Here is a 12,316-nt window from a genome sequence, read left to right as displayed (position 1 = left end):
GAAACGTTGACATTAGCACTTCCATAACTGTTCTTCAGCAGTGTTTCATGCTATCTATTCCAACCCATCCAGTATACTGTGATTTAGCATATAATCAATGTGATATGATGTGTAGATAGAAAAATATTTATTTTTTAACTGATGAATAGAAAATGGACAGGATCAGAAGTGCACAATACAGGACTTTGGTGATGAAAAAAATAAATAAATAAATAATATATATATATATATATATATATATATATATATATATATATATATATATATATATATATATATATTGTATAAACCAATGAAGTTACGTGGACTATAGCTAGCATTCAAAAGCTACATTTGTCATTGTGGATGTGTACAGCAAATAAATTCTGGGACGACATTAACATGACAGAATAACCACACCTGATTGTAGCACAATTCAACAGTTTAGCTGGTTGGCATGCAGAGACACTACACAAAGATTGTAATAGTTCATTGCAGTAGAGCCGTCGGAAAGCAAAGATATTGATTGTTTCGTTTCCAGAGAGTAGCTACTTGAGCAGAATTGCACTTAAAGCGCTCATCCGCTTCTCATGATCATATCTCCGCTTCGGGCTTCAGTATTGTTTTTAATGTATGATGTGATTGGACAGTGTTCATTTTAACCAATATATCATTTGCTCTTGATGTATAGGAGGAAAACTGTGCTCTGTGATGACCACGTACCATACTGTAACACGTTTTTGAGAAAAATGGATCTTTAGAAATACAATCCTTAGCTCCTCTGGGAGAATCTTTTCAATTCTGGGTAGTATGTCTCATTTTGTGCTCCCTTTTTAATGCGAGAGACAAATATATGAGAAATAAACAATTACGTTTTGTTGGCTCATACAATGCATACAATTATGTTTTGTTTCTGCTGTTTTTTTATGTTAAGGAACTCATTGAAATTTGCATAAAACCATTATTTTAAGTGCTCTGAGTTGTTTTCTATCTAGAGCGTTGCATTATTTGACAGTCTAGAGATTTTGTCTAGCCCCAGAGAATCATGGATCCTCATTAGTGTGCACAATGTCACTACGGTCCTAATTAGAATCATAAACTAGCTTCAGACAAGAGCAAGAAAACATTACAATTGCATACGATTCGACTTTGGTTAAAAATAAAAATAAAAATCTTCTCCAAAAATAAAGTGCCATGTTCCATAAACATAGATGAATACTCTATTCTCTTTTGCCCTTTGAAATCTGAATGAGGTTTGTATCGATCCGTCTCGCTCTGTACACAGCACAGAGATCGCACACGTTTGTGTTTGTTCTAGTAGTCACTGAAAGGCCTTGATCGGTTCGGCCCAACCCACTGAGTCTAGGACTTCTAATGTGGTCAGAAAACATATTAAAGTGCATTTTAGCATCATTATGGCACAATTATGTCAAAAGTAAATCTCCATTTGGTCCAAACATTGGGTTCAACACTGAAAGGCAGAAAGAATCTCTTTAACTCAGATAGTCTGTGTGGTTTCCCGTTTGCTGAGCAACACTTCCAGTAAGCGTAATTTGGCTTTGAGACTTTTGTACTCCTGGTACTCCTCGGCCACGGGGATTCGGTCATCTTTTTGTGCGGTTCTTCATTATGTTGATGGAGAGGGAGAGAAGTAAATAAAGAAAAACAGATACCGCATGAAACAGATGACTCTGTGAGATTACACTACCATTTAACCCTTGAGTTGCCTTACTGAAGCAGTTTTGTACATCAGTGGATAGCAGAATAAATGGAAATGTATTTTATTTAAAAAACAAAATCCATATATTGTGTACAGAAACATTGTTTTGTTTCGTTTTTTCTTCCTGGTGGTATTATTTTGTGTATCATAGATGTGCATTATGCTAACTAGGCTGGAACTATTGTAATCTTTATTTACCTTTTTCCTTCCTGTCCATGTTCAAAAAGACAAAAGTAACTAAATACCATTAAAATGTGTTAATGCCACAGTAACGTATCAGTGTTTACCTTCCCATCTGTCTGAGGAACTGCTCTTCAAACTCTCTGATGGCTCTACGTCGTCTCTTCTTTTCGGCTCGAGTCTCATGCAAACATTCCAGCAACTCAGACCTGCAATTCAAGCAGTTTGTAAGGGAATATTTTACCATACAATTTATCATTACAGAACATTTACATACCCACGTCACCCAAGGTTTTCAGTCAACACAACAGAATATACAGTATATTGCAGAATATTGTCCAGAGGGTTGGCAATTCTGTGATTTTCCTAAAGAATTTTACAATTTTATACTGTTAGCCACCGTTTAAAGTTTAACATATTGTTTTAAACTATGTAAATTTGCAGGAAATTCTTATACTGACATATTTTTGTCTACCCAATTTACATTCTAACGATGATATAACTGATGATGAGACACTGTAAGGAGATTTTTGTGAGAGAAAGACACTGAAAGGGATAAAAATATCTTAAATTGTGTTCCAAAAATGAACAGTGAAGGTTTTAGGGGTTTGGAAGGACATGAGGGTGAGTAATTAATGACAGGATTTTCATTTTTGGGAGAACTATCACTTTAAGGGATCTAAAATAAACTCACGCAGAGTAAGGCATTAAGGTTACACTTTATTTTAAGGTATCCTTGTTACATATAAGTACTGCGTAATATTAACTACTTGTACTAGCTATATGGGTAGGGTTAGAATTAGGATTTGGTTCAGGGTTACTTGCATGTAATAATGCATAATTTATTGTTATTGTAATAGTAAGTACATGTAACGTGTAAAAGGGGCACCTTAAAAGTGCTTTATAAGTACTAATAAAGAGCCAATAAGCAACTAGATAATAGTGAGGATAGGTCCCTAAATGTTACCACTTTCATTTAATTACATGTGATGTCCCTCAGTGACTAAGGCTTGTATACCTGGAGGCCTCGTGGAGGTTGGACATGGTTATGGCTGAATGTCTCACTGTCTTGATCTCATCCAGTGGAGACACAAAGGCCGGGTCACTGTCTCCCTCCTCCCCCCCACAGCCGCTCTTATCAGTGAGGCACACGGGTGGGGGGGTGTACCGGACAGAGTCGTCATCTGAGCCTTCTTCTTCTTCCTGTGAAACATTCAAAACAAGCATACACAATCTTACTCTAAATTGTAGTTTAAAAACAAGAGAATTTGTATTTTGTTTGTTTGCCATTATATCAGTCTTCAGTGTCACATGATCCTTCAGAAATCATTTGAATTTCCTGATCTGGTGCTTAATTGTTATTCATTATTATCGATCCTCAAGTATTAATAATGGTTTGTATTATAAACAATGTTGCTGCTTACATTTTTTTTATGGAAATCATAATACATTTTTCAGGATTCTTCAATGAATAGTTCAATAAAGAGCATTTTTACTTAAATGGAACATTATAAAAGTATTTACTGTTACTTATGATTGCTTTAATGCATCCTTGCCTTTTTTTTATCTGAACCAAATAGCAATGGATCTAGTAATGTATATAAAGCTAAGCAGCAACTGTTTTCAACATTAATGATAATAATAAATGTTTCTTGTGCAGCAAATCAGCATATTAGAATGATTTATGAAAGATCAAGTGATGCTGAAAAATGGAGTAATGATTAACGTCATCAAAGGAAAAATACATTTTAAGTGAAAGTTCACCTTGGTGAACAATTTTTTTTATTATTATTATTATTATTATTTGCAGTATATAATAACACTTACTATAGTTGTAATAGTGGGAGTCGCACACAGGAGATGTTTCACCATCTGGTATCTATCATAGAGAGGTTTTACCAGGTTTTTCTCTTGTTTGGTGCCCTACGGAGACAATATCACATTAAAATAAACATTTTGTTCAAATATTAATGCTATAATCCTAATCCGTATCTAATTAACTAGAACATTTCTGTACTTAAATGAGAAAAATCTCTTACAGGGCGGCCATGTAAGCTCTCAAAATACAGTAGACATTTTTGCAGAGTGATCTTCTCTAGGGCCATCTGTCTTTGGGTCATCTCCTGTGGACAGAAGAGCGCATGTTGAGGTAATCACCGCAAACCCTGGCCGCACAAGCACACAATCAAATCCCCATCCACCCACCCGAACAGAATGCATCCGCAGATGGCTTCACCTTCATGTTGTCTGGGAGGCCGAGGGCCTGGCGTTTCTCCCGTAGTCGTTTCAGGAGTGCGCCCACTGTCTCCTCCAGAGAGGGCTTGTGCTGCTGCTCTGGCGTCACCTGCTGGCCGATGGTGTACCTGCAACTATCTGTGGACTGATTGTTCTCATGTGTCGGGGATCCCTCAAATGACTGTCTGAGCTTCAAATCTGCGGAAACGAGTGAACAAGTTCATTACAAACATTAACTGTCTGCACATGAATATATATATATATGTATATAAGATCATATGTAACTATTATTTATATTTTAACTAATATTGACAACAATATTTAAAATATTATATATATATATATATATACACACACACACACACACACATTTTATATTAAAATATATTCATTTATATATATATATATATATATATATATATATATATATATATATATATATATATATATATTCAACATTTTTTTTAATTAGTTTTCTATTTTATTTTATATTTTTCTAAATAACATTTACCATTACTTACATTATAATTATTATTAAAAAACATCTAAGACTGACAACAAAATTTGAATCTACTAATTATGTATTTATGTTTGACTCTTTTTTTAACAATAAATCTGAACATGGGTTCAAAGACTTTACAATAAAATGTATAAGAATGTCCTGAGAGCCATGTAAAAATGTATCTTTTAAAATTGTTGTAATTAATAAATTGGCCCATGAATTAAATTTTATTATTCGTAGTGGCAGTCTTACCTTTGAGCTGCTTGCGAGACCTGGCTAGTTCACTCATGAGTTTGAACATCTCTGGATTGGCTGATTTATCATTGTGTGAAGGCTGTAGGTGAGAACAGGCACAAACTCAATTCAGGAGCTGTAACTTCTTATCAGGAATCATATGTACAGTATCATATATGACCAATGATTCTCCTGGTTATCTAAATGACATAACACAGCGCAAAAGTACGATGCTTCTCCAGCAGAGGGCACTAAACGACCCCTTTAAATGTTATTGGTCATGATAGATATCCAGGATTTTTCATTATTCTGACCTTATAGTTCATTTCTTGCTCAAAGCGCTCCTCAAACCTGCGTATTTTCCTCTTGAGAGTTTGGATGTGTTTGCTGAGGAGTGGGATGGAAGTAGCTTCCTTTGTGTCTCCAGGAACCTCCATTCTAACAACTCCACGAGCCCTAAATAGAAGAAAACAGACACACATATAAACACACTAGTGCAACTACAGGGATCATATAGACCAGGCTACTTTAATTGGAGTGGTAAAATCATTACATATACAGAACGTCCCCATAAAACATGGAAACGCAATGTGTTTGTGTGTGTGTGTGTGTGTGTGTTGTACATTATGAGATGCTGTGCGCAGGGTGGAGACGGGGCAGATTCAGGGTCTGTGTTGAAGCGTTGGCCCTGACTGAAGCTGGAGCAGCGTGGGGAAGGCAGGGGGCTGTTGTCGTCTGTGATGTGCTGAATAAGTCGACTGGGCCCCGGGCTCCGCTGGAAATCACTGCTACAGTCACTCTCTGCCAGCCTACAGTCTGAACACACACACAGAGAGAGATCAGAGTCCCACGCTGGAATAAAAGCAGTGTGTCTGAGAGCTGCTGAACCTCAGATTACGATTCGAACTGAGCAATTCATCTGGAAAAGACAGAAGATATTCTCAGTTGCCTGATATCCAATATCTGATCCATTTTAAATACAACTAAACAGTTCAATTCACTGTAAAAAAAAGTGAGTGGTGCTTGCTGTGCAAAATCTGGCAGCTTGATTCCGAAGTGTTGTGCATGGTTGCTAGTTTGTTGCTATGTGGTTGCCAATGTGCAATGTGGGAGTGGTTGCCAGGGTGTTTATATGTGGTTGCTAAGATGCTGTGAGTGGATGTTAATGTGTTGCTACGGAGTTGTTAAGTGTTAGGGACAGTTGCTAGGAGTTGTTGTACAGTTTCAAAGGTGTTCTGGGCTGTTGCTATGGAGTTGCTATGTAAGTGGTTGCCAGGGTGTTTATATATGGTTTCTAAGATGTTCAGAGTAAATATTAATGTGTTGCTAAAGAGTTAGTTAGGTGTTAGGGACAGTTGCTAGGAGTTGTTATATAGTTTTAAAGGTGTTCTGGCCTGTTGCTAGGGGTCTGATATGTGGTTGGTAATGTGCTATGTTTGAGTGGTTGCCAGGGTGCTTATAAATGGATGCTAAGATGCAGTGAGTGGTTTGTTTCTGTGATGCTATGCAGTTGCTAGGTGTTGTGACTTGTTGCTAGCAAGTTCCTATGCAGTTGAAAAGGTGTTTATATCAGAAACGTATTTACTTAACCGAGATGTTTGTTCCATAAAAATGAGCTCAGTAACTGTATAAACTAGTGAGAATAGATGGCCCTTGCTAATGAATTTGTTTCTGTAATATAGGAACTTATGCTAAGGTGGTTGCTAGGGTATTTTAAACTCAGTGCATAGTGGCCCCAAGTATAAAAAGGCCTGTCCCAAAAGGTTTATGATCATCTTTTTTTTTTTTTTAAGATAAAATCTGAGGCTTTTCATCCATTTTTGTTGTTTTTGTTTACAAGAATAAAATCATAAATCTGGCTGGTTAGAAAGTAATAGTACACCTGACAACAAGATGCATGCTTGCTGGTTGCCATACAGGAAGTCACCAATGAGGCAGCAAAGGGATATAACAGACCCCCCCCCCCCCCTCTAGGAGTGACTCATGGCACTCGACGTGGATGTCCCCATGGTCATGGAGCTGGTCAGTCAGGTTTGGCTCTGTGGAATTCCTCTATGAGTGATGGATCCAGAATGTCATTATGCCCATAGCCCTCCCTATCCACTAGATATTGGAGCTGACCCCCTCTTCACCTAGAGTCCAGCAACATATTAACCTTATACGCAGGCGATCCATCGATTTCCAATGGTGGTAGCGGCTCTTGATGCTCGCAGTTGGGGTCAACATCCGGGTGGAAGGGTTTGAGGTGAGACACATGAAAAGGAGAGATACGATAAGAAGCAGGAAGCTCAGGCTGGTAAGTGACTTCACTGATGTGTCTAATTATCTTGAAACGGCCAACATACCTGGGGCTTAGCTTCCTGCTAGGTAGCCATAGCTTGAGGTCCCTCATGGAGAGCCAGACCCATTGTCTTGGTTGGTAGGGAGGGTGTGGATGGAATCGTTGTTTGGCCTGGAATCCTGGTGTCCTGACAGCCCTTTGTAGACAAATGTGAGCACTGTCCCACACCCTCTCTGCCTGATCCAGTCCTCCAGTGTTGGGAAAGATAAAGGTTCTCCTGAACATGGGAACAGAGAAGGCTGATATCCCAGAACACCCTGGAAGGGGGTTAGTCCTTTAGAAGAATGTGTCAGAGAATTTTGAGCATATTCGGCCCATGGAAGGAATTTTGCCCACAGATGTTGTTCCCGGCTAAAATAACACTGCAGATATCTTCCAATCTACTGGTTGAGTTGGTCAACTTTTCCAATAGACTGAGAGTGGTAACCTGAGGTTAGCTTTACATTTGTCAAGTTGCTTGCAGAAAGCAAGTAGGCCATAGATTCTGAAGACATGGTTAAAAAGAGCGTGTGCATTTACCATGACTGTTGGGAGACACTTGAGGGATATTAGTCGGCTTGATTTAGAGAACCGGTTGATGTTCACCAGAATGGTAATGAATCCATCAGAGGGAGGTAGATCAGTGAGGAAGTCAATTGATAGATGTCTCCAGGGGCAAGGTGGAATAGGTAGTGATTGTAACAGGCCGGAGGGCAGTTATTTGGGGGTCTTTGATTGGGCACAAATTGACATGTCTTCACAAAAGCGGTAACAACTCTACTCATTGAGGGCCACCAGAAAGAATTTTGTAGCAGGTTGATTGTGCGTGAGATCCCTGGATGACCTGAACTTAGAGTTGTATAAACACATTGCATGACTCTGTGGGGAAGAGCTTGAGGTATGTAATGCTTGGTTGGGGGGCAGTCATTTGGTGGTGGTTCTTGCTGATGGGTTCGTTTAATTTCCTCCATGATGTCCCAATTAACTGTTGCGATGATGGCAGTTGGTGGCAGTATAGTTTCAGGTAGACCAGGAATAGCAGGAGAGTCATGGCATATTGACAGAACATCTGCTTTACTGTTCTTACTTCTGGGTCTGTATGTAACTGTAAACTGGAAGCATGTAAAAAACAGGGACCATCGAGTTTGGCAAGGATTCAGACGTTTGGCACTTTGGATGTACTCCAAGTTCTTGTGGTCTGTGATAACTTGGAACGGATGGACTACCCTCTCTGACCAGTGTCTCCACTCTTCAATGGCAGCCTTCATAGATAATAGTTCCTTATTGCCCACATAATTACGTTCTGCCAGTGCGAGTTTTCTCGAAAAGAAATAACATTGATATAATTAACCAGGTTGTCCGTGTGACTCTAGGAAAGTACAGCTCCAATGCCACTGTATAAGGCATCCACATCGACCACAAAGGGGAGATTAGGGATTAGGGAACACAGCTGGAGCACTGACTAGCACATACAGCATAACGAGGTACTCATAGTGCCCCTAGTGCTGATAAAGATTGTCTTTCAGTCATCCCCTTCACGAATCTGGATCAGGTCGTATGCATTTCTTGAATCCAATTTAGTAAAAATCTTTGCCTGTCGGAGCTGCTCAAGGGCTGCTGAAACCAGAAGAAATGGGTAGCAAAACTTGACTGTTACGTTATTCAAACCTCTGTAGTCGATACAAAGTCCACTGTCCTTTTCCTCAACAAAGAAGAAACCTGCAGCGGCTTCGATGCAACTCTTCATAGCTTGGGTTTCGTTATGGGTTAGTAGGTACCCTTTACTTTTGGGTGGCTGGGCATTGAAAAGGAGATCGATAGCAGAATCCCAGGAACAGTGAGGTGGTAATTGGGTGGCCTTCACTTTGTTAAATACCTCAGCATAGTCATTATAAAAGTCTGGGACTTTAGTGGTTTGTTCGGTGACTGGGCTTTCAACACTGGTAGACAGACACCAAGATGAAATATCAAAGTGCATACAACAGGTTAAACTGAAATTTGACCAGTGTGTTAACTCAACACGATGCCAGGAAATAGCTGGGTCGTGTAGTGATGGGCCTCATTCACAACAATATTGAGACCGCATACTTGGATGAGGTAGAGAAATTAACATCATGGTGCAAGGACAACTGTCTCTCTCTGAATGTGAGCAAAACTAAAGAACTGATTGTGGACTTCAGGAAGAGACAGCAGCAGCCCTATACTCCTCTTATGATCAGCGGGACCCCTTTGGAGAGGGTTAGCAGCTTCAAGTACATTGGTGTAAACATCTCAGAGGACCTGACTTGGACTACACACATTCAAACACAGGTTAATAAAGCCAGACAAAGACTGTACCAGATGTGTAAATTCAGGGTCTCACCAGCAATCCTGAAAACATCCTATTCAGAGGCCTTTAAAAAATGTATTGACTCAGTGTATCTTAGTGTGGTATGGGAACAGCTCCAGTCAAGACTGCAAAGCCGTGCAGAGAGTTGTGCGCTTAGCTGAGCACATCTCCGGGTCTGCTTTCCAATTTTTTCCTGACTTCTACCTCAAACGCTGCAAAAGCAGAGCTGTTAAAATCACTGAGGACTCTATCCACCCCAGTAACCATCTTTTCACTTTGCTGCCATCTGGTAAGCGCTTCCGTAGCCTGATGGCAAAAACCGAGAGACTCAGGAGGAGTTTCTTCCCCCAGGCCATCAGGCTCCTAAACTCAAAACCAGCCTCTTAACATCTTCATGTCTCCACAGGTAGAGAATGATGAATATATTACTGATAAAGTGAATATCAACTTTATCAGTAATATATTCATCATTCTCTACCTCACATTGACATACTGACAGTGTCAACCTGTTTGCACATTTGCCTCTTGTACATTCCTGTGTATCCTACAGTATAATGCACATATGCACATTGTACATCCCTGTGTATCTTAATATTTAAGACTACAGTTTACTCTCATGCACATTATTTTGAATTCTATATTTAATTCTACAGTATACATCCTTATATGTTATTCTTATATTTTTATTTTTTACTTTTATTTCATTCTTCATAGCTCTAATTATGTATATTTTAATCTGTGTTGTATTCTTTAATAATTGCACTGTCCGTGGAGCAGACCTGACTCACATTTCACTGCTGGTTATATATGCTCTATATAATTGTGTATGTGACAAATAAAAATCTTGAATTATGAATGTAGCATTCCCCTAGCGCCATCCAGAGGATGCAGCATAGAGTTCCGTTTTGAAAGGGAACAGTAACTTCATACTTTAACCTCGTAAAAAGAGCAATGGGATCTTTTAATAAAATTTTTGGGATAGAACACCTTAATCAAAATGCAGAAGATTTGACTCAAGCAAACCTCAGCATTCCACACATTTAAAAAAGAACAATAGCAGACAAAAAACATTCAAAAGTACTCTACCATTCAAAAGTTTGGGGTCAGTACTTTGTGTGTGTGATCAAAAGTGACAGTAAAGACATTTATAATGTTACAAAATATTTCCATTTAAACAGCTGTTCTTTTAAACTTTCTACTCACCAATAGAAACAAAAAGTTTCAACAAAAACATTAAGCAACACTATTTTCAACACTGATAATAATCAAATTTTCTTGATCAGGAAATCAGCATATCATAATGATTTCTGAAGGATCATGTAACATTGAAGACCAGAGTAATGATGCTTAAAAATTCAGCTTTGCAACACAGGAATGAATTTCAAATATAAAACAATTGGTTTAAATTGTAATAATAATATAAATGTTTTTACTGTATATTTGATTAAATAAATGCAAACTTGTTGACCATAAGTGACTTTATTCTAAGATTTTCAAAAACACTTTTGAACAGTAGTGTACAAATATCACTTCATTAGATGAAAGTGCATGCTTAAAAAAACTATATATATATGAGTTACTCTTCTAGGACGAGAGCTCAAAAATCACCAGCTGGTTAAAAGTAACTGCTCAGAAGAGTAAAGTTTGCTCTGAAAAAAGCTCCAGCATCATTTGTTAGCTTTTAGAGCAGAGAAAAATCAGTGAAATGACGTACGCAAGAGGTAGTACATAAAATATCTCACCAAACTATGCATGTGTGTGTTAAAGTCGTGCTGTGAAGAGGTGCCTGCGATCTCAGTGCCTGCTTATTAATAGATGCCAGTGTGAAGAGGCTCGGGCAAGTGACTCACATGTGCCCAAAAAACAAGAGCCAGGTTCTTCACAAATCCCATAAAAAAATAAACCTGGCACTCCTATCAGTCATGTTAGTCGGTCGGTGGGTTTTCATATCAGCAGACCACAATCATTCATTCATGCAACACAGCAGCCCACCATTCATTCTGACCATCAGGCACTCACATGCTATACCCATAAAGCACTGCCGTCTCTCTTACCTGGTAAACTGTGCTCTTGCCCAATGCCATTGCATGAAGAAATCAGGATTTCATCTTTGAATCCCAGGCTGGGAGGACTTTCTTCGGGAGAGGGGTCTGAAGAAGGGCTGGTGTCTCCCTCCAGAGCCTGGAGCTTCAGCAAAGAGCCCTGCAGGCAGAAGCAGAACATGCCGGCTTCAGCTTTCGGAGCGCAAGAGGAAGATCGTTCTGCACGCGTCGAGTGGAGAAGAAGGATGTCACTGCAGTCTCACACGCCCCTCTGCTCTGCCTACAACAGCCCTGCTCACGATACACACATGTGTTTTTTTGTGTGGCCAAATGTGTGTGTATGTGCACGAACGTGGCTTGTGATCATGTCCCTCTCTGCTGCAGTTCTTTATCTAGCATGGACTATTTATGCAACTTGTTTAGTGGCGAAAAAGGAGAAAGCGAGAGAGAGAGAGAGAATAGAAAGGGGGGTCTTCTGGCATCAGTAAGCCCCTGAGCAGACTGGCTGAAGCTGGTTCCTCTGATATGAGAACATGTGTAGTTGGAAAGAGAGGGGGGCGAGTGTATGCAGAGGGATGCGTGGGATACACGGAGGAGGGATTCTCAGATTTTAGCTTGGCGGTTATGAAGGCTTTTCCCACATCTGGAGGTGTGTGTATGACATCATAACTCCTCCCGCATCCATTCATAAAATAGAAAACAGACCAACGCATAATCGTGCAGCTCCGAGATGTTACGGATCCATATACCTACGTATACTGATGTCAGAAATGTG

General features: G+C 39.3%; 1 protein-coding gene across 1 annotated transcript; it reads right to left on the bottom strand.

Moving 5' to 3' along the window:
• Window positions 1-884: 884 nt before the first annotated feature.
• Window positions 885-11,951, bottom strand: LOC113111937 (protein FAM13C-like). Its single transcript, XM_026277199.1, has 10 exons — window positions 11,554-11,951; window positions 5,474-5,666; window positions 5,165-5,306; window positions 4,869-4,950; window positions 4,116-4,312; window positions 3,919-4,002; window positions 3,707-3,802; window positions 2,898-3,082; window positions 1,987-2,088; window positions 885-1,601 (listed from the first exon to the last, which is right to left on the bottom strand). The coding sequence occupies exons 1-10, from the start codon at window positions 11,720-11,722 to the stop codon at window positions 1,478-1,480; spliced, it is 1,374 nt and encodes a 457-aa protein (XP_026132984.1). The 5' UTR covers window positions 11,723-11,951; the 3' UTR covers window positions 885-1,477.
• Window positions 11,952-12,316: the final 365 nt, after the last annotated feature.

The sequence above is a fragment of the Carassius auratus genome, chromosome 12 (genome assembly GCF_003368295.1).
Source record: "Carassius auratus strain Wakin chromosome 12, ASM336829v1, whole genome shotgun sequence".
NCBI lineage: Eukaryota > Metazoa > Chordata > Actinopteri > Cypriniformes > Cyprinidae > Carassius > Carassius auratus.
The sequence above is the reverse complement of the archived record's forward strand: the minus strand, read 5'-3'. Positions and strand labels throughout refer to the sequence as shown.